Consider the following 23,049-nt stretch of genomic DNA (forward strand, 5'->3'; position numbering starts at 1 on the left):
TATTTTTTTTTTTTTTTTTTTTTTTTTTTTTTTTCAATTTCTATCTATAGAAAGATTTGATTTTGGGGTATTGCAGGTTTGGAAATGTTACATTCAGATTTGTTTTTGCTGCCATTATGGTAATATTGATTGATTCTTTTATCCATTTATGGACCCAGTTGTATTTTTATGATTTAAATGCTCCTAATTTTGCAATCTCACAAACCCATTCTTCTGGTGAAGCTGTTGATGCAGTTTCCTTTCTTTAAAAAAAAAAGATTTATGGTAAATGGTATATCCTTTAATATGTTCATTTTGTACCTTTTTCTGTAAGGAAGTATTGAATATTTTTGGAAATAATGGTTTGTGAACCTTCCTTTGATTTTTTTATGGCATCAATGAATTGGGTTATGGGGATTTTTATCTTTCTCCTTTTTCTCTGTTGATGTTGATAGAATTTTCTTTTTTGGGTTGAGATTCTTTTCTTCTTGTATGATGCTTGTTAGGGTCATAGAAATTTGATGCTTTGAAGAATGCATTCCTTGGATCAATTTGTGATTACAGTTAATTGAAGAAACCTAAGCCTAGCTTTCCTTGTCTTGCTTCTTTGTATTATATGGAGAAATCTAGCTGGTTCTTTTATGTTTCGGTCCCTTTTACTATTTTTTATTGTAACTTTGATCGGTCTAAAGTCAAGTCAATGTCTTCTTTAAGATATGAGATTCCGTGCCTCCCTTTTTAACTGTCACCACGTTTTTTAATTTAAAAAAAAAAAAAAAAAAGATACAATGATTGAATATCAGGTATTACTCATTTGTTTCATCTATCTTGTATCAATATGATGTGGCAGGTTAGTTCTGGGGTAGCCTGAAAAAGGTTAAATGCACATGGGGAAGCGCTTTTAGGGAATTAAATTCTCTGGATAAGGCTGCTGTTTTACTCTTACTTGTAGGGTTTATATACAAAACAAATGATTCTTCTTAATGAACTGAAAGCTTTTTGTTTTTTTCCCTCACAAACACCTACCAAAGTCTGAAGATATCATGGTGATAAAACAGTTTTAAAGTGTATCTGTTTGATGATTTCTTGGAATTTTACCTCTACCTGTTGATTTGCATGTAGGCAGTAACTCTGTGCTTACTTCTCTGTTTATAACACGTTTAATTGAATTTATCATCTGCAGGAACATATTATACGGACTGGCTGTGGTTCTGTGTCTGTCATAGTCTATGGAGACCAAGACAAGCCAGCGCTTGTCACTTATCCTGATTTAGCTTTAAATCGTAAGTGTATTGTGGTCAGTTGATGTGGCCTTGTAGTTGACCCTATAATTGAAATTAGTACTTAACATATAATTGAGTTTGTGTGAGTTTGTTTCCTTATCTACTCAAACGCTTTTGTTCTAATTAGCAATATTTTTTAGCAGATGTGTCTTGTTTCCAAGGATTATTTTTCTGCCCCGAAGCAGCTTCTTTGTTACTCCACAACTTCTGCATTTACCATATCAGTCCCCCAGGGCATGAGGTCTGTAATTGGTTGACTTGACTGCATCTTTTGATAATTTGGCTGATTTTTGTATCTGGAAAATATATTGCATGCACTAAAACTGATAATTCACATAGTTTCTCTTCTGGAACTTTCACAAGAGTTCTTGCAGTTAGGAGCAGCTGCGATTTGTCCTGAAGATCCTGTGCCTTCTGTTGATGATTTAGCAGATCAGATCATTGAGGTTCTCAACTTTTTTGGGTAACTATTGTTCTAAATTATTTGTGATGGTTTGCTGTTAACTTATGATATTTAAAGCTCTTAATTTCAAGACTTGAGTAGTATGCAAGATGATATTCTCATTGTGCCTGTGTTAGTGCTGCTTGTTAACAAGACAAGGTATAGAAAGGGACTTTTGCATAAAATGTCTTCACTGTTGTTTTCCCAGACAAGATCCTGTCTTTGTAATTAGGTTTCTGATTACATGATTACATGCTTGTTCAGGCTTGGTGCAGTTATGTGCATGGGGGTAACGGCGGGTGCCTACATCCTAACCTTATTTGCAGTATGTATCCTTCTGAATGGTGTGACCAGTTTGTTTTCAAACATCTATTATTTGGTCCACTGATCAGAGTTTCATGTTACAGTTAAAATATAGGGAACGTGTCCTTGGTTTGATTCTTGTGTCCCCTTTATGCAAAGCACCCTCTTGGTCTGAATGGTTTTATAATAAGGTTCTTCTTTCATACCTTACTGTTACTCTTACAATTAAACATGCATAGATTTAAATGTTATATATAAGGTTGCTTATTATCTGTAGGTGATATCAAATTTGCTATACTTCTATGGCATGTGTGGTTTACTGAAAGAGTGTTTGCTTCAGCGATATTTCAGCAAGGTATTCCACTGCTTCAACTGTGACCATATGTAATTTATTTGCTCATACTACATGGGTTTGTTGGGCTGGGTAATTATTGATGTTGCTCTAAATTGTAACAGGAAGTTCGCGGTAGTGCAGGAGTTCCAGAATCAGATATAGTTCAAGCATGCAGAAGAGTCAGTGTTATTGCTTATTTTCAAACTCATTTACTCAAAACTGTACATTTTTTACTGGAATTTGATAGCCTTTATTTCTCCCATCCCATTTCCTTTTTTTTTTTTAATCAATGGAGTTTTAAAATATGACACTTGTTTAATACCCATGGCATATTTGTTTCCTCAGTTGCTGGATGAGAGGCAGAGTATAAATGTTTTTCGGTTTCTTCAAGCAATCAATAGGTAAAAACTATGCCATAGCTGCTTCTCCACTGGTACTTCTTTGCGTGCATGTTATAAAATCTTCTCAGATAAAATTGACTGTATATGTTTATGTTCTGCAATTTTGTTTTGCCAACCTGCAGGCGACCAGACATTACCGAAGGGCTGAAGAGTCTAAAATGCCGTACACTAATTTTTGTTGGGGATAGCTCTCCTTTCCATTCCGAGGCTCTCCACATGACCTCAAAGCTGGACCGGAGATTTAGTGCCTTAGTTGAGGTATGCGGCACGAAGTATTATCTAAGAATATTAGTATGATGTAATTGTGCACTATTAACAACAGCTGGACTTTTTTACTGATTGATCTGTCTTTGCAAACTAAGTATGATATCTTTTACTGCTGAGAATTTAATAGACGATTTTTTTTTTTGGTTCAGAATATACGGAGTTCCACATTATTCCCAATATCCAAATCCAATGCTTAGCATTACGTCTAAAGTAATTGAATAAATGCGCATGAATCTGCAAAGGCTGTGTATATTAAAGGATGTGTTGTTTATGCAGGTCCAGGCTTGTGGGTCAATGGTGACAGAAGAGCAGCCGCATGCAATGTTGATACCCATGGAGTTCTTCTTGATGGGATATGGTTTGTACAGGCCAAGCTACTTCAGTGACAGCCCAAGGAGCCCTCTCAGTCCGTCTTGCATCTCTCCAGAACTCCTTTCTCCAGAAAGCATGGGTTTGAAGCTAAAACCAATAAAGACCCGTGTTTCCCTCGAGGTTTAAAGCAGGAGAGAGGTAGAATTGGACATAATATGAGTCGTATGATTCAAAAGATGTTCAATTTTTTCGTTCTTTTTTGGTTTTTGGATTCAATTATAGTGGGTAGATTGGTTGGAGAGGTTGTAGATAGAGAAGGAAGAATATTACAGAATATATATATAGGGAGAGTCTTGCATTCATTCATTTGTAGTCAAAAAGAAATCATTGAGCTGTGTCTGTAAATTCTGTAATGGACTGAGATTATTTATGATGACGAGCAATCAATAACAGAGAGGAACTCCCCGATTATTATTTAAGGTCTCAAGTCTATCACGAAGAAAACATGCGTGTTAATGCTCTTGCAACGAAATAATAACCTTCAGATCCCAAACAAAGTCTATTACATGTACAAAATTTATGTTCCATGCAATTGACTGCCTTCCCTTTCAAGTAGTAACAACAATAATAATAACTGAAGAGCTTTGTTTGTATTCTCCAGTTTTCATCTTCTATCTCCCACTTATTTTAAGTAAAAAAGGCTAAAAATAATAATAACAATGGCTCAATCTAAATCTAAATAATTATTCAAAATAAAAACATGGTTCATGGTTCGCTTGGTTCTTATCTCCCACGTAAGTTTTTGAAACCACATAACATCACTATTCTCATTAATTAATATATATATATATACACACACACATGTTATGAGCTTTGTAACACTGACACACCCTGACGTTTCTAATAAAAATGATCATGATTCAAATCTCCTCCCTTATTGTATCTATCAAATTTATCATAAAGAAAAAGCAATCCATATACCAAAAAATGACTAATAGTAGAATATTTAGTTCTAAATACAAACTTAATCGTAATTGTAGGGACTCAATTTGGATTGACCCTGAGTACGAATGAGTTTTTCAGCCCAATCCAGCACAAACAATAAATTTATAGAGAGTGGGTTAAAGGTTTAGGCGCTGACCGTCGTTCATCAAGCATGAACTCTCTTTTATGAAAGAAAACACTTAGAATTTATTTACAACTGGGAGGACGCTCCTCGGCCCGTGGCCGAGGAGATCTTTTCTCTTTTTTTCCCCCCCTTCTTTACTTTACTTGCTTTTCTTATATAGTCTTCATCTTCCTATCTCCTTATTCTATCTGTTGATCATCCATTTGTCTCTCTTCTGGCCGTCCGTCCCATCAGAGGCCTTATCAGTACTCAAGTGGTTCACTCTGACCAACGTTGCCCTGCTAAGGGGTTATCTCCTCATTAATGCGGCCAGGGGGGTTGGGTGAATGCATTAAATGCGCGGGTGACAGCTTACTTTGGGGTTGGTCTTTCCCAAAAATCATCCTTGTCAGGCCGAGGATGAGGAGGTCCTCGGCGTGGATTGGGAAAAGAGGCTTTCCCCAATTTAGCCTTGAATAGTCAGTATTCCTCGGCATGGGCCTTGGACCTGCTACACGATGGGCCGAGGCTATCAGGCCCACGGGCCCCACAGTAATAAATTATTTCTCAAAAAAAAAAAATCGTAATAAATTACTATTAATAAAAACCATAATTATCAATTTTCATATTTAAATAAAAATAATAATATAGAGAGAAATTTTTTGTTACATTAAACAATGCACAAGTCACCGATTAGTTAAAGATGAGTTTAAGTTGGACATTGGCTTTGAGTTTGAGTTAGATATAATGATGCTTGATTTAATAGAAAAATTTTGTTTTTATTTATTTAAATTCTCTATTTCTAAAAACATCTTTTTAGAAAATAGACTTGTTTTATTTTCTTGGGCTATATCTAATCTAGCATTAACAAAAAAATTTATATGAGTATGCACACTAGACTTATTTTGGGATGTTGAACTTATCTTATCAAACATTAGAAAATATGAAAAATAATTGCATTTTTTTGGACAGAATAATAATAAGTAAAACATTGGTGTAAGGATGCAATTTGAATCCCTAGCCCAAAGGATGAATGAACTTAGGCCCAAAAGGCCCAATACAATGAATTTGTAGAGAGTAAGTTAGAAAGCTGGGTATTAATGAATCAGACAACAAGTAAAGTAAATTTAGATGACAAAAAAATGAAGATAGATTGGTTTAATCTAAAGAAAATCGTCCTCGACACAGTTCGAGAAGATCAATTCTCATATATTTCTCTCAAGTTTGATTACAAGTTCAATTCTTGATTGCTACAGTATTTTTCTCTTAATTTCTCCCTCCCCCTTCTAGGGATGGTCTCTTACATTATATATCTCCCTTTAGATGATCTTAGCCCTCCATTTGTTGATTGCCCAAACTATCACTTGAGTGCTTGTCCCATCAGACACCCTCTCAGGCCCTTTGTGAGTTGGGATAGCCAAGACAGCACTGTTCAGGGGTCTTCTCCACATAAATGCAGCTAAAAAGTTAGCTGCCAAGCATTTAATGTTGTGATAATAGCTTTCTCTTAGATATTTCACAGCCCCCTTTTGTCATGTTCCTTCCTGATACTTATCGTCAACAGTGAAATTGTCTGGAACATTGCTCTTAATGTCAGATCGCACACCTTCTTGGATGACCATTATCAGACTTCACTTTTTTACTTACCAACACGGATTGTTAGGAAGATGTTTACCCGTTCTCGGACTACTTAATGTCCTCGGATTGGGCTCCTGGCCCAATATATACATAGATATGTACTCCTGGGCCTCTCACCCCTACAACAACCCCTCGAGATTCTTCTTTCCGGCTCCCTGGGAAGAAAGAAGGATTTTGATGTCACTATAGTTACTCCGTGCTTATCATAAATCATCTCTGACTGCACAGATGCCTTTTTAACTACCCAAGGTACACTCCTGACGCTTCGGTATACGAGATGCGCCTTCATTAAATTCTTACAGCTCCATGTTCCCCACGTTCTATGGCGCGATGTGAATCCACCGGCTGAGGATTTTACTAGAACCTGGGCGGGAATTTCCCCACTTGTAACTATCTTTTTTATATAAATACTGCCCGAATCAATCATTCATCTCACTTTGGTATTCATTTCACTTTAGCACTCATACACTAAACCTGCAAACTTACCCAACTCACTCGTGCCCTCACACCTACTAAGAGCCAGTCTGAGGAGAGTTTTCTTCTTCGTGTAAATCTTTATAAATATTTCCATTTACTCTCTCTAGCTGCTTTTTTTTTTTTTCATGTCTATTCCTCCTCGGCCTTCGTAGTTTCTCTTTATCTTCTTAGCATCTCCAAATCTCTCTTAGAAATGGGTAGATTCGCCTGTTTGGTAGACTCTGCAGAGAATATGGAGAATTTTAGAGCTTAGTATAGGATTCCACCAAGAGTGTCAATTAGGTATTGTAAGGAAGGGGAGTGGCATGAGAGAAAGCAAGAGGGAGAGGTGGTAATCCCAATGATTGCCTTTGTAGAGGGAGGGATGAGAATCCCTATGGGCACTGTCATTAGGGATTACCTTAGGGCTCACAGGTTAGCCCCTACCCAATGTGCCCCAAACATGTTTAGGATCTTGGGGAGTATAGACGCCCTTAATGAGAAAATGGGCTTAAGGCTTACCCATCATGATGTTAACTGGGTTTAGAACCTTCACCACCTAAAGAGGCAGGGGTATTACCTAAAATCTAGGTACCTTGAGGTTAGGCTCATCCAATGCCTCCCTAATTCCAACAAAGGTCTAAATAAGGAATTCTTAATCGTTTCAGGGGAGTGGCACGATGGTCTTCCCTGCCCGACAAGATAGGGGACACAAGGTGGGGTTTTAGGTCTAGGTTGAATATTTGTATATGAGTTTTCCTTTGACTCGTTCTATTTTTTGCTAACAATGTTTTTTTTTTTTTTTCCAATGGTTATGCAAATAAGAATGCTGCCATGCCTAACTTCAGCCTTGTCAATCAACCAAGCCTAGAAAAAAATACTAAAAGCTGAGGTGTTTGTCCACAGTAACGGTCAGCTTAAAGCAGCATATCTAATCCTCAGCTACACCCCTATCTCCAAAAGCTACTAGGCGCCGAAGTGCATCATCAAAGGACCCTCACCTTTATCAGATTAGTGTTGCTGCTTCGGGCTTTCTCATCATCAGTCCTATCCCTGAAGGCACTCTCACCACCGATCTTATCCCTAAAGGCATACCAAAAGTAGCACTGTCCTTCCAACATGCTGCCAAGGAGGAGACAACCCCATCCCAACCCACGATCGAGGAAAGGGAAGAGGTTGTTGAAGTTTCTAACTTGGAAGACGATTTCGAGGTGTTTAATCAGCCTTTATCCCCAAAAGTCTCAACTAATGACCTCGGCCATCCTTTCCCAGCCCAATCCAACCATAACCAAGAAGCTACTAGCATATTAGACGATATGGGAATATAGCGCAAGCATAGGTCCACTCTCCAAGAAATATTGGAGTCCCAGCCTGGGGGAAATGCACCTGGGAAGGCAACCTAGACCAGGCTTCCTGCTCCTCCACCCACCCAACCCCTCCGAGCTAATCTCGTTGACCATAAGAGGAATAGGGAAAAAAAGGGTAAGAAGGTGGTAGAAACAGGAAGAACCCACCCCTCCTAGGAAGTTGAACCTCAGAGGGGGGCCTAGCAGCTCAGAGGTATGTAGGCGAGGTCAGCCAGCGAAAGAGAGAGGAAGGGTAACCACCGAGCTGCAGCCCCAGCCTAGGCCCCACCCTTGGAGTTGGATGGAGCTCCTCTGCCAAGTGATACCTCTATAAAAGACTTCTAGGGGGGCAAGGTAGGCTATGTGGCAAACTCAGTGGAGCAGGTTCTGTTGTTGCCCAAGGATATGGCCGACCTTAGATCAATGAGGAAACATGAGGTGTTCCTTAGTCTAAAAAGGGACCTCGCAATGAAAATCCTTTATCCCCCTCGCTATTTTTCACTTATTATATTTTTATTTTTCATTACTTCTTTTTCTTCCTGTGTTAAATGCTTCTCTCCTTGGCAGGCTATTCAAGTCACGTACAGGGCCGAAGAGATGGTGAACTATTCTCACCGGCAAATGAAGGAGGAAGAAGGGAGATGAATAGTGGCCGTGGATGCCTTCCACGTGGCCGGAAAAAGCAATCAAGAGCTTAAGAATAAGCTAAATAGGCAGAAAGGGATAAAAGAAGTGCTGAAATTGCCTTGGACAGCGTTGAGAGGTAGGCCGAAGGTTAAAGAGTGCTCCTTCACCAGGCCGAGGACTAGCTAGCCACCTCCAAAGAGTAAATTATTGCCTTAAAGAAGAAATTAAAGGAGTTCGAAAAGGCAAGGGATCAAGCAGAGAAGGCCAGGGATCAGGCCGAGCAGGAAGGATATGATGTAGGAGTGGTAGAGACTAAGGAAGCCTTCAGGGCTGAGGTCTCCGGGGTATGTAGGAACTACTACATCCAAGTATGGAATGAAGCTCTCAACCAAGCTGGGGTTGAGGTTTCTTCTATACTTAGGAAGGCAGAGAGTGTATACTACCCTCCTGCCATCTGAGCATCTGGCCCGACCAGCTCTAGGACTGATACCGCCCCCGAGGTGGCAAAAGCAGCCAAGGCCAATCCAGCCAAGGTCCTAACCTCCTCTGACAACCCCTCCGAGGTGGCCGAGCAGCCTGGGGTTATTGAAATGGAAGTGAACGCAAACAAGAAAGTGACCCCTGATGCCATGAAGCCCCCAACTGCCACCCATGACCTCCCTGCTGAGAAAGAAGTTCCTAACAGAATGGAGATAGTCTTGGCCACTCTTCCCCTTTCCCACCAAAGGTGATCTTGCAAGCAAGGGCTCTGAGGCCTTAGAAGTAGCATCCATTCAGCCCATCAAGGCCCCCTTCCCTCCAAGAAAAAATTGTAATAAAAAAAAAAACTTTTAGTGTAGCTCTTTTTTTTTTTTTTTTTTTAAACTACTGTTTTTATTTTCAAAGTTTGTAATTAAGTTACCTTTTTGTATCCAATCTACATCTTTCCAAGGCTTTAATTAATGAAAGTTATGAACATTTTCTTTCTTCCTATGATTCTCATACAAGTGTTGACATAGTTTCTATCTTCTTTAACACTTAATGACTGTGACAAAGAGACACAGCCCCATTCACTTATTTGCAAAAGTGGTAGCATAGTTATCACACCTTATATAATCAGCAACATGATAGACCAAACCTACTAACTACACAACCTCAGCAAGGTATAACCTTAACTTTCAAAACAGATATAATGGTGAGGTATCCTCACATGTTTGACCCCCACTTAATCCCTCACTTATCAGTAAATATAAAGGATTTGAGGGATAATCATTTCTCAAATAGGTAATAGATATACCTGGTGTTCTTTCAAATGCTTTAAGTGATGCTCATAAATGTCCATCTGCTCAAGTTACTACCATGAAGATCTTTGCCATTATGCATGGCTAGTTTCATTTGATATCAAGGTATATGGTCCGAGGAGCTAGGCACGACTAAGGTTCTGTTTGATACTTAACAAAAGGATAGGAAGTATTAATTTATCCAAAGTAAATGGTCCGAAGAACCAGACATAACTGAGGTTCTGTTTAATACTTAGAAAAATGATTAAAAGATATCAATTTACCCAAGGTATGTGGTCTGAAGAGCCAGACATGACTAATGTTCTGTTTGATACTTAGGAAAATAATAGAGAGTATTTATTTACTCAAAGTAGGTGGTTTGAGGAACCAGATGTAACTAAGGTTCTATTTAATACTTAGAAAAATGATTAAAAGATATCAATTTACCTAAAGTATGTGGTCTGAGGATCCATGCATGACCAAGATTCTGTTTGATACTTAGGAAAATAATAGGAAGTATTAATTTACCCAAAGTAGGTGGTCCAAGGAACTAGACGTAACTAAGGTTCTGTTTAATACTAGGAAAATGATTAAAAGATATTAATTTACCTAAGGTATGTGATCCGAGGAGTCAGACATGACCAATGTTCTGTTTGATATTCAGAAAAATAGTAGAACGCATGACGCATAATGTACTAAACCGAAACATGGCAATAGAAACTTTCATTAATAATAATACCTTCTCAGATTGTTTACATTCTAGGGGCGTGGTACAACTTTTTCATCTAGATCTTCAAGACCTCATCCACTTCAAACCTGGAAATAATGGGTGGCCGAGATAGGTATTCCTTTAATTGCTAGAAGGCTAGGACACATTCCTCGGTCCATTCAAACCCTTTCCACTTGTTCAACAATTGGAAGAAAGGCCTACACCTGTCTGCTGACTAAGAGATGAATCGGTTTAAGGCAACAGTCATCCCTGTAAACTTCTGGACTTCTTTGGGATTCCAAGGTAGTTGCAAATTGTTAATTGTTTTAATTTGGTCAAGGTTGACTTCAATTCCTCGTTGAGTGACTAGGTACCCCAAGAACTTTCCTGAACCAACATCAAAAGAACACTTAGAAGCGTTAAGGCATAGCTTGTGTTTTCTTAATATCTCAAAGATATTGCCGAGGTCATTAACATGCTCAAACTCTAACTTGCTCTTCACCACCATATCATCTATATAAATCTCAATGTTTTTTCCTAGCTGTGGTTCAAACATCCTGGTCATCATCCTCTGATAGGTAAATCTTGCATTCTTTAAACCAAAAATCATCTCCTTGTAGTGGTAATTCCCAATAGGAGTAATAAAGGTTGTCTTCTCTTGATCATCCAAAGTTAAAGGAATCTGGTGGTACCCTTGAAAGGTGTCCAGAAAGCTCATCCGAGGATAGCCCACAATGGCATCCACTAACTGATCTATTCGAGGCATAGGAAAAGGATCCTTGAGACAAGTTTTGTTCAGATCTGTGAAGTTTACACATACCTGCCACTCCCCATTCTTCTTTTTTACTACCACCATATTGGCCAACCATTCAGGGTAGAACACTTCTTTAATAGCCCAAACATGTTTAAACTTATTTATTTCCTCCTTGACAGCATTAGAATGCTCTTTAGATGAACACCGAGGTGGCTGCTTCTTAGGGAGGACAGCCGGGTTGACATTTAGATGATGGAAAATGAGGTCTGGGTCCATCCCGGGAGCTTCATAAGCAGTTGATGTAAAAACATCAATATTCCTCCTTAGAAACATAATCAGCTCCTCCTTCTCCTGAGGAGGCAATTGAGCTTCGACTTGAAAAAACTTCTTTGGATTACCATCTACCACAATCTTCTTTAAATTCTCACATTATGCCCCCTTAGCTGTCTCTTCCACAGGTAACACTGGAGTCCTTGATTGCTATAAACTCTTCTTAGTAAAGGTCGAGGACTCCACTCTTCGTTGATGCATTATTGCAGCGATCAGGCACTGCCTTGCTACAGACTGACTCCCAACTAGCTCCTTAATCTGGTCCCCAGATGGATATTTTACCTTCAAATGCAGAGTGAAGCAAACAGCTCACAGGGCATGAAGTTAAGGTCTTGCCACAATAGCCATGTAGGGAGAATAGGCATCCACTACAATGAAATTCACCTTACCACCTTTGATCCTGCTTGAACGGAAATCGAATCTGGCCCTTAGGAATGACAACTTTCCCGTCGAAACTTACCAGAGGCGAATCATAAGCTGTTAAGTCCTCAGGTTTCAAGTCCAGCCTATTGTATAAGTCAGGACACATAATCTCTGCTCCACTGCCTTGATCCACCATTACTTTTTTAACATCATACCCCCTATCTTGAGGGTGACCACCAGGGCATCATCATGTGGTTGTATGGTTCCTACCTTGTCCTCCTTAGAGAAACTCATCGCTGGTCGATTTTCCACTCTAGCCTTCTTCAGCTCAAGTCTTGAGTTCTCAGTAGGTAGCTGGGCTATAGACATCACTCTAGAAGGGTGAAAGCCGGTTCTCCCCGGGGCCACGAAGATGACATTAACCTTAAAGAAGCATTCCCTTGAGCCCCTGACTATGCTTGGTCTTCTTACCCATTGGGCCAATATAAATACTGTTTTAACCTCCCATCTTTGACCAGCTACTCTAGATGATTCCACAAACTTCTACAATCCTTGGTGGTATGATTTCCTTTTTGGTGGTATTGGAAATGAAGATTTTGGTTGCGCCTCATGGGTTCTCCTCCCACCTTGTTTGGCCAATTGAAGTATGACTCATTCTTAATCTTCTCCAAAATTTGATGTACTGGTTCCCAAAACACCATGTTAACCATCTAAGGAGCTGTAGGCCCAGATTGCCCAGCAAAATCCCTTCGAGGTTTATTATTGTTGTATCGGTTCGACCTGAAGCCCTTCATCTCCTGAGGAATAACCTTAGCCTTCTCCTTCCCTTGTTATTGGTCTTCCTCGACCCTCTTGTACTTGTCAATTTAGTCCATGAGCTGGTATACATTGGTAACAAGTTTTTCAGTCAAAGACTTCCTTAAACCATGCTTGGCAGGTAAGCCGACCTTAAAAGTCCTGATGGCCACATCGTCAAAGTCGCCATTTATCTCGTTGAACATCTCCCAGTATTTGTCTGAGTAAGTTTTTAGGGTCTCCCATTCTCGCATGGCCATAGACAATAGGGAATTTAAAGGCCGAGGAACCCTGCTTCATGTAATAAAGGGATATCCAAATGCCTAAGCGAGCTCTGGTTGAAGTGGCTCACATGCTCCACAGAATCTGTTCGACTATTGTAAATGGTGAACGTTGGCTGAGTGAATTGTCGAGAAAGTCTTCCTTTCTCAATCTTGTGCGTGAAAGGTGACTTGGAAATTTGGTTAAGCGCTCTGGTTGAAGTGGCTCACATGCTCCACAGAATCTGTTCGACCATTGTAAATGGTGAACGTTGGCTGAGTGAACTGTCGAGAAAGTCTTCCTTTCTCAATCTTGTGCGTGAAAGGTGACTTGGAAATTTGGTTAAGCGCTCTGCCCATCGCGTCATTTCCCAAGTCTTTAAAAGATGTGTTCTTGCTTTTACGCTCATGGTGGTAGTCCTTATCATACGAGAAAGACTCGTTAGGATGAGTCCTTGATTTAGGTCTATAACTACCATCCTCCTTATCGTTAGAAGAGAAGTCAGAATTAAAGGGAGTTCGCCTTCATCGTTCATGGTGCAACTTCCTTTTTAGATGATCAATCTCAAGTTGCATGGCTTTGGTATTCTCCTCATGAGAAAGGTGGCTCCCACCTTGAGATTGGCTCCTACCAGTATGGGTGGTATGCATACTGACCTCCCAATCCCTTTTCCACTCAAGATTAACAAAATGATCTTGATGCTAGGATCCCATAGATTCCTCTCGGTTTGGACATGAACCTACCATAGTTGAACATTAGACTCATTACAATACCAAAATTTCCCACAGACGGTGCCGTAAGGACGCAATTTGAGTCCCAATCCGAAATGATGAATGAACTTAGATCCAAAATGCCCAATGCAATGAATTTATAGAGAGTAGGTTAGAAAACTGGACTTTAATGAATCAGACAACAAGTAAAGTGGATTCAGATGATAGAAAAAAAAAATGAAGATAGATTGGTTTAATTTAAAGAAAATCGTCCTCGACACAGTTCGAGAAGATTAGTTCTTATATATTTCTCTCAAGTTTGATTACAAGTTCAATTCTTGATTGCTACAGTGTTTTTCTCTTAATTTCTTCCTCCCCTTTTCAGGGAGGGTCTCTTACATTATATATCTCCATTTAGATGATCTTGGCACTTCATTTGTTGACCGCCCAAGCCACTACTTGAGTGCTTGTCTCATCAAACACTCTCTTAGGCCCTCTGTGAATTGGGATAACTAAGGTAGCACTGTATAAGGGTCTTCTCCACATAAATGTAGCCAGAGAATTAGCTGCCAAACATTTAATGCGATGATAACAACTTTCTTTTAGATATTTCATAGCCCCCTTCTATCCTGTTCCTTCCTGACACTTATCCTCACCAGTGGAATTGTTTAGAACGTTGCTTTTAATGTCAAATCGTACCTTCCAACCTCGGCTTTCTTAGCCGAGGAGGCATTCTTCCTTGGACCACCTTCTTGGATGACCATAATCAGACTTCACCTCTTTACTTACCAACACAAATTTTTAGGAAGATGTTTACCCGTCCTTGGACTACTTAATGTCCTCGGATTGAGCCCCTAGCCTAATATATACATAGATATGTACTCTTGGGCCTCTCACCCCTACAACTGGAATTTTGATTTATTTTATAATTAAATATTTGAAAATAGAGGATTTGAATCTTAGATATCTCTGTTATAAACATAATGTTAAATACACTTTTACCTATTAAATTTTAGAAAGGACTAAAAAGAAAGACATTCCTATCAAGTTGTTTGACATTGTTCCCTAGGGTTTTGTTTTGTTTTTTGATTTTTTTTGGTTACGCTAATTTTGTAAACATATTAATTAGAGTAAATTGATAATTAGAGTAAGTTGCAAATTACACTTTTAAAGTTTGAGAGTGATTGGATTTTACACTCTAAAGTTTCAGAATTTGGATTTTACCACTTGAAGTTTAGAATGTTTGGATTTTACACCCTGATGTTTTAGAACTTGGATTTTACCTCCTAAAATTAAGATCGTGTGGATTTTACACCCCCAAGTTCTGAAATTTTAGGGTGTAAAATCCAAACACCCAAAAACATTAGGGAGTAAAATCCAAACACTTCTAAAATATAGGAGGTAAAATTCAAATTCTGAAATATCAGGATGTAAAATCCAAACATTGCCAAACTTAAGGAGGTAAAATCTAAATTCTGAAATTTTATGATGTAAAATCCAATCTCCCCTAAATTTAGGAGTATAATTTGCAATTTACCCTATTAATTATGTGACCAAAATTGAAACATATTAATTATGTGATCACTTTTGGAACTTGAGTTCCAACATGAAGAATTTAAGTTTCTGAAACTTGAGTTCCATTAGAAACAAAAAAAAAAAAATATCGTCTCATAATTTTCTCCACGAGACTCAAGTTTTAAAGGTGAAAAGTGGCCATATAACTAATATTATGGGTAAATTGTAATTTACCCATGTATGGTTTTGCCAAAATTTAAGTTACTTACTTATAGTTTGAAATCTGACACTTCACCCACCTGAGGTTTGATCGAAATTTAAGTTGCCTACCTGTAATTTGAAATTTCATGATGTAAGTGTTCCACTGGATTATTTTTTATCTTATTTGATCTTGTATTTATACGTTTTTTTTTTTTTTTTTAGAGGTGAGAGACATAAAAGTAGAGCAAAATTACATATTTAAATTTTAGTCAAACTACATATGGATTTTATTTAAAAAAAAAAATTACAGGTAGATAAGTTGTAATTTGCCCCTAATATTACTATGTTTCAATTTTAGTAAAATGACTAATATATTTGCAAAATTAGCTTAATGGACAAAAAAAAAAAAAAAAAAAAAACCCATCAATCAAATCCAACGGCTCATATAACTCACAACACACTATTATTAGGCCATTTACATCCAAGTCCAACTACCAGATCTCCAAAAAAAAAAAAAAAAAACCAAATCTCATAGCAAAAAGTCAAACAGTGAAGATAAGCTAAAACCCGCTCTTTTACCTGGTAGCGTGAAAATCCAACTCCGGCGCTCGGGATGGCGGGAGATACAGTTGTGGTGTTTGACTTTGACCGTACGATCATCGACGGTGACAGTGACAATCGGGTGATCACGGAGATGGGTCTCACTGGCCTCTTCAATAAGCTTCGCTCCAACTTGCCTTGGAACTCTCTCATGGTTTCTCTACTTTTCACTCTTTTCATTCTTTTCAAGTTTCTTCGTTCCATTTATCATAAACCCATCTGGGTTTTGTTAATTTTTGTTTTGTTTTTTGAGATGCATGAATGAATTTCATAGCCTATGAAATGAAAAAAAGTGGGTTTGTTCCATTAATCACAGACGTACATGGGTAGAACATATCTATGATACTGTGAAAATTATGTTGTTAGGCTTAGGTCCTTAATGGCTGCATATTTGTTATTAAGCATTGTGTATTACAATGAATTCATACCAGAGAATTTATTTACAGAAGATGGGAACATTCGAATTCGCTTTTTCAAAAATTTCTCTAAAAAATTACTTCTTTTATTGTACGCAACTACTTTTCAAATAAACCACGTCAGATTATCTATTTTACATTACATTTCATTAAAATAGTATTTCTTTATCAATTTTTTATTACTCTCAATATGAGTAGTATTAAAAATAGATTTGGAAGTGAATAGTATGTGTATATTTATGCTGTTACTGTAGTAACAATCCATATTTACACAAGTTTATATGAATGGATGTGGATATTTTTTGGAGTTGGATGTGCAAAATTTACCCATGATGCTATTATACATTGACTGATGTGAGTGCTCTAACTAATTAGTGTTGTGTATTACAATGAATCCACAAAGGGTATTTATAGGCGACTAAACTCTAGGCGAATAGGTTTATTAAAAAAACTCTAGCCTAATAGGTTTACATGACTGGCAATACAAGTAGAATTAAAATTTCTTTACTTGCACACCAAGTTAGACTAGGATTTCTTTGGTTGCACACCAGGTTGAATTGGACTTAGGTGTTAACTAGGAATTGGGCTTTGATATGTTTAACATTCCCTCAAACTCAAGTTGGAGACTTGAAGAAAACTTGAATTTGAAAAAAGAAAAAAGAAAAACTAAGACCTTGATGAAATTCATGACCAAATTTGATGTAGACCAAATGAAGTGTTGATAACAAGCTAGGAAGGCCAGATGAGCACCATGATTAAGTCTTGAATGATGAGTAGTACAATGCATGTGATACATGTGGAGGCTAATGATCAGAGGCATGATTGCCTGAAGATGATAGAGATGCATGATAGAAATACTGATCAGAGGTGTGGTCTGAGTAACGTGGCCTAAAGATGATAAAGATGCATGATCAGAGTGAAAGCTGATAAAAGAGGCTACCAATCAGTGTGGCTTGTGATTCTTAGCCAAGATATTGCAGATGCTTGATCAGAAGCAATGCTGAAAACCAGGTGCAAAAGAAAGATGCATATGCGCATTTAATATAGTTGAAACTACCAAGATTGCCTTGTGAGAGAATATCATATTTCAAAAGATTGTTTAAATGTCCACGGTAGGTAAGAAATTAGGATGATCTGTAGAGTGGCCAGTAGCATCGTAGCAATGGTAAAAGAGAGAACCTTGATATAATGGTTTAAAGATGCGAACTAATAGAGTGTTGTACTATTGTACTAGAGTTCTTAAATACTTGAAAAGATGCTCAGAAGGCAAAGATCCAAGAGGAGTAGTGCTTAAACAACTATAGATTTCCATTTGAGGAGACACTGCTGGGAAGGAAGGCTGAAGAAGTATAGATACAATTGCGTTGCATGGAAGAAGAGATTGTTGTACTTGAAGATAAATGGGTGTGCTCATTGGCTTTTAATATTGTTTTGCTCCGATGTTGCGTGGGCTCAAAGAGTCAACTTGGCTTTTAAAAAGGTTTGATTTTGTATGATTTTAAATGCATGCATCCACATATATAGTTTTACTAACCACATGAACTTTTGTCAAACTGAAAGTGGATTGGTGACAATTAACTTGAAAAACTGTGGTAGATATTTACATTCACCGTCACCATCATTGTACAATGCAGTGCAGACCAGTGTGTGAGCTCCAAGTTCCTTCAGATCACACTTTACAAGGAATCATAATGACCTCCTAGGCGTATCAATTCAATAGGTGATTTCCATGTATCCAAAAGCAAGATCCTCTGCCTTTCCATTTGAATTTCGACCTTGATTATAATGTCCTTAATTTCCCAGTTGAAGCTATTTTTAATGCTAACATAGGCTATATAGCTCATCCACCACAAATCATGTGCCACCAAAGAACTTGCAAGAAGGAACCACACAGCATTGTATTGCTTGGACATTTCAAGAAGAAAGTTGTTCATTGTAAGATGTATGAACAAGCTGCTTGATGCCAAGAACTTTGGAGACACTAATGCAGCAACGCTTAGGTTAGAGGACGATGGTATTGCTTGCAAAAAATTGGATTGTGAATTAGGGTAGATGATCAAATTTTGGCTTTGATATTGTGTTAGAAAAGATAGAACATACCACATAACTATGATATAATGTGAAAATAGAAAGAAGGAAATAAAATAATGTAGCAAGCTGAAGCATAAGAAAGAGAAAGAAAGAGAATTTATATGGTTCAGCTTGATGGCCTACGTCCATAGCAGAAAACCCTTGATGGCTATACTTCAACTATTAAGCATTGTGTATTACAATAAACCCATATCAAGGTATTTATAGGAGGCTAAACCCTAAACTAATAGGATTACACGACTTGCAATACAAGTATTAGGATTTCTTTGCTTGAACCCAAGTTGGATTAGGATTTTTTTTGCTACACCAGAAGGATTGGACTTGGACCTTGACTAGGTATTGAGCTTTAATATCTTAAACAGATAATTTTTTTTAATAATTCAATGAATTTATTAGGAGTAAAAAGAAGTGGGTTTGTTTAATTATCATTAACTCATCGATTTATTTTGTTGTTTTTGGTTAATTATTTGTAGGACAGGATGTTGGAGGAGCTTCATTCACAAGGCAAAACCGTTGAGGACATAACAGAGTGCTTGAAAGGAACTCCATTGGATCAGCATATAATTGCTGCTATTAAAGCAGCTCATGCTCTTGGGTAAAGTTTTCTTGACTAGCTTGTAGCTGATTTGTTGTTATTAGTGAATTGCTATTTGTTGCTGATTGATAAAATGGTTGTGGGTGGCAAATAATGTATTTGTTTCAGATGTGAGTTGAGGATAATTAGCGATGCCAATTTGTTTTACATTGAGACAATCTTGGAACATCATGGTGTGTGGGGTTGCTTTTCTTGGATAGATACCAATCCGAGTTTTGTTAATGAGGAGGGACGGCTTAGAATCTTACCTTTTCATGATTTAAGTTCAACTCCTCATGGTTGTAAATTGTGCCCCCCAAATATGTGCAAGGTATTATAACAATGTTGCTTGTAGCTAGAAGAAGTGTTTTATTTTAGATACTTGATTGAAAATTTGAATTACATTATGTCACTGTGTTGCCAAGTTTATTGACCATGTGATTTGTTGGCTGTTGTAATTGAAGCTTGTTTGATAAAACATAACAAGGGTGAGTTTGTATCTGTACTGCTGAGAAACTATGGAGAAAGGGCTCTCGTTGACATGGAGAGTCCAATATGGCTGATCTAGTTAAGAAATACTTTCAATCATGATTCTTTCCACGTAGAGGGATTTATTTTAATCAAACCTGCATACGCCTCTGAGGAATGAACCCCTTTTTCCTTGCTATTTCTCTTTTTAACTTGATACTTTCTTTTTGGTGTAGTAATTGTGGACCAAGTGGCATAAAGGTGAGGTTATGGGTACAATTCATTATGGTAGCTTGTGTTATATTTACTTTTCAAAAGTTTTCTTGGTAAAAGATTAGGATGCATAGGAGGCCAATGGAATTGTGGCCATTAAATTTTGTTTTCAGTGGCATTTGAATACCAAAAATTCATACATTCTGACTGAATATCATCTATCTGTATCAAGTCCACTCCTAAAAGAAATAGGCCTGCAGTGGGTTGACATCATTTCTATCATCTCTCTGGCAAGTAGTTTACTATCCACAGTTGAAAAATAATGTCATGTGATGTTACATTTAGGCTAAGTTCTACTTTTAGTCCTCATTGTTGCCACCCAGATTCTTATTTCCTTTTCTTTTGGTGCTGGGGGGTTGGGAATAGGGGCTTTATTTTATGATTATAGTATCTTTATTTCATTCATACTGTTTTTGATTGTGGCCTACACTACTATAGGGTCTGGTGATTGACCAAATCCAAGCTTCTGTTTCTGATAGTGGGAAGAAGAGAATCATCTACCTTGGAGATGGAAATGGTGATTACTGCCCAACTTTGAAGCTTGGGGAAAATGATTTTGTGATGCCAAGGAAGAACCATCCTCTGTGGAAGCACATTCATGGCAAACCAAAGCAAATCAAGGCAAAAGTCCATGAATGGAGCACTGGAGAGGAGCTGGAGAGAATCCTACTACACCTTATTGATACAGTTCCCATTCAAGATAAAATCAGTAGTAGTAACACCAGTCGGTCTAACTGATTCGATTGCTAGTTCACCCAGGACGCATTCCCTCAAACTCTCTGTATTCATCACTATCAATTGGACTTCTGAATTTTGTCAATGGCAGTCAAAGGCCATTTTGTTGTAGGAGACCATTTATCCTGTTTAACTCCATTGTTCAATGATTAAATCACAGAAAGAAGTTATAATGTCATTTATTGAACTTGTTAAGACTTCAGGATTGTCTTTATAACAGCCTATTGTTACACAATTTATAAGAAGATGTTTACAGAAAATATGTGTCAAAGCAAAACAAAGCTCTAGAGGCCACTCTTTTCACCTTAACTTGTGTCAAAAAGGAGTTGAAATAGCTGTAGAAGCAAAGAGTGGTACTTATTTCCTTTGTTAGTTAAGAAAAAAACAAGAGATTTGATTCTTTGGTGTTTGGTACCACATTACTTGTTTGGCAAGAATACAGTTGTTAGGGGAAATTTTTTTTTTTTTTGAGGTTTTTTTTAATAAACTAATGGGTTTATGAAAAAAATCTAATGCAAATGCACTATTAATTTTTTAATGTCATTGTCAGAGCATTTACATTAGATAGTGTATAATAGAAAAATGTATAGAATTTACATAAATTTGCCTAAAAACGACAAATATCACTGTGAATAATTGTGTAAATTTATAAGTTTGTTACAGTAATCATGTAAATTGACACTGACACTATTTATTTTGATTTAGTTGTTTAATTTTTTTTTTTTTTACGTATATTAAGAATGAAGGAAGAGAGTGAATGGTAGTTATTGTGTGTGAAGAAAGAGAAATAATTAAAAAAATCAAGAAAAAAAATGATATTTTAATGAAATGTAATGTAAAATAGATAATTTGATAGGTGTTGTATTGAAAATAAAATATGTAAAATAGAAAAAAGTAAGTTCTTATGTTAAAATAGACAACAATTTTTGCATAAGCTACGAATGCTCTTATCATCTACGTTTGATGTGAAAGTCATTCTAGCGTGAAGATTTTACTGTACATGCACATTAAAATTTTAAAGGTCAAATATCATCTACATTTCTAAATTTTTAAAAAGTAAAATTTTTATGATAAAATGATTCATTTTCATCTTAAAGGAGATAATGTATTTATTTATTATCTTTGTTTACAATTAGTAGGGGAGAAAGATTGAAAGACTTTGTTTGTATTCTCCAAAGCTACTTCAATGACAGCCCAAGGAGCCCTCTCAGTCCGTCTTGCATCTCTCCAGAACTCCTTTCTCCCGAAAGCATGAGTTTGAAGCTAAAACCAATAAAGACCCGTGTTTCCCTCGAGGTTTAAAGCAGGAGAGAGGTAGAATTGGACATAATATGAGTCGTATGATTCGAAAGATGTTCAATTTTTTCGTTCGTTTTTGGTTTTTGGATTCAATTATAGTGGGTAGATTGGTTGGAGAAGTTGTAGATAGAGAAGGAAGAATATTACAGAATATATATAGGGAGGGTCTTGCATTCATTCATTTGTAGTCAAAAAGAAATCATTGAGCTGTGTCTGTAAATTCTGTAATGGATTGAGTCTTTGAGATTATTTATGATGACGAGCAATCAATAACAGAGAGGAACTCCCCGAATATTGTTTAAGGTCTCAAGTCTATCACGAAGCAAACGCGTATATTAATGCCCTCGCAACGAAATAATAACCTTCAGTTCCCAAACAAGTCTATTACATGTCCTATCAAAAAAAAAAAAAAAAAGTCTATTACATGTCCAAAATTTATGTTCTATGCAATTGACTGCCTTCCCTTTCAAGTAGTAACAATAATAATAAGTTCCGAGGCTTAAGGTCCGTTTAGATAGAACTTATTTTGCCGAAATTGAGAATTGAAAACCGAAAACATAGTAGCAAAATAATTTTTAAATATGTAAATAGTATCGTGAGACCCATTTTTAATAAAAAAGTTGTTGAAAAGTGAGATTTGTCAGTTCCATGAATTGTGCACGGAACTCACTGATGTGCTGAAAGTCAAATATTACGGCTACTGTTCATGAACAATGCATGAACAATAGCCGTAACAGTGTTATTTGCTCCTGAAACATGTGACAAAAAAAAAAAAGAGTAAATTGCGGACGTGGATGCAAAAATGTGTATCCAAACGGATACTTAGTTGCATTGTCCATTTTTTCTTACGTGTTATAGAATTTGAGTTTGGGATTCGCTTATTTTACTGAAACTGAAAACTTTTTGATGAAAGTACTGTAGATAAAGGTAAAACTTAGCTGAAATAGTACAGTGAGACCCATGAATAGTACAAAAAAGTGCAGTGAAACCCATGAATAATAGCAAAAATAAGCTGAATAATAAAATAAGCTGGCAAAAATAGTCTATGCCAAACAAACACTAAATCTTCCCTTTTCCACTTATTGTAAGTAAAAAAAGCAAAAAAAAAAAATAATAATAATAATGATAAAAAAATGGCTTAATAAAAAAAAAAGAATTATGAAAAATAAAAACATGGTTCATGGTTCACTTGATTCTTAT

General features: G+C 37.1%; 2 protein-coding genes across 2 annotated transcripts in view; both read left to right on the forward strand.

Moving 5' to 3' along the window:
* Positions 1 to 3,800, forward strand: part of LOC136069296 (protein NDL1-like) — a 4,938-nt gene extending 1,138 nt beyond the window's left edge. The window contains exons 2-12 of the mRNA XM_065777652.1: positions 77 to 119; positions 1,154 to 1,262; positions 1,406 to 1,503; positions 1,637 to 1,725; positions 1,969 to 2,029; positions 2,112 to 2,198; positions 2,285 to 2,362; positions 2,464 to 2,520; positions 2,687 to 2,742; positions 2,865 to 3,000; positions 3,286 to 3,800. Coding sequence (XP_065633724.1) covers positions 77 to 119; positions 1,154 to 1,262; positions 1,406 to 1,503; positions 1,637 to 1,725; positions 1,969 to 2,029; positions 2,112 to 2,198; positions 2,285 to 2,362; positions 2,464 to 2,520; positions 2,687 to 2,742; positions 2,865 to 3,000; positions 3,286 to 3,507 — 1,036 coding nt within the window. The 3' untranslated portion in view covers positions 3,508 to 3,800. The remainder of the gene's footprint in view (positions 1 to 76; positions 120 to 1,153; positions 1,263 to 1,405; positions 1,504 to 1,636; positions 1,726 to 1,968; positions 2,030 to 2,111; positions 2,199 to 2,284; positions 2,363 to 2,463; positions 2,521 to 2,686; positions 2,743 to 2,864; positions 3,001 to 3,285) is intronic.
* A 12,083-nt stretch (positions 3,801 to 15,883) lies between these two features.
* Positions 15,884 to 20,728, forward strand: LOC112018325 (thiamine phosphate phosphatase-like protein). Its single transcript, XM_024050843.2, has 4 exons — positions 15,884 to 16,147; positions 18,974 to 19,095; positions 19,204 to 19,405; positions 20,254 to 20,728. The coding sequence occupies exons 1-4, from the start codon at positions 16,007 to 16,009 to the stop codon at positions 20,551 to 20,553; spliced, it is 765 nt and encodes a 254-aa protein (XP_023906611.1). The 5' UTR covers positions 15,884 to 16,006; the 3' UTR covers positions 20,554 to 20,728.
* The last annotated feature ends 2,321 nt before the right edge of the window (positions 20,729 to 23,049 follow it).

Source organism: Quercus suber, unplaced genomic scaffold (genome assembly GCF_002906115.3).
Source record: "Quercus suber isolate HL8 unplaced genomic scaffold, Cork oak 2.0 scaffold_161, whole genome shotgun sequence".
NCBI classification, from domain to species: domain Eukaryota; kingdom Viridiplantae; phylum Streptophyta; class Magnoliopsida; order Fagales; family Fagaceae; genus Quercus; species Quercus suber.

What these genes read in the sequence shown, in the direction of transcription:
- LOC112018325 (XM_024050843.2), top strand. Translation starts at nt 16,007, where the DNA reads ATGGCGGGAGATACAGTTGTGGTGTTTGACTTTGACCGTACGATCATC. An exon ending in TGCCTTGGAACTCTCTCATG is followed by an intron (nt 16,148 to 18,973) that starts GTTTCTCTACTT and finishes AATTATTTGTAG; the next exon opens with GACAGGATGTTGGAGGAGCT. An exon ending in AAAGCAGCTCATGCTCTTGG is followed by an intron (nt 19,096 to 19,203) that starts GTAAAGTTTTCT and finishes TATTTGTTTCAG; the next exon opens with ATGTGAGTTGAGGATAATTA.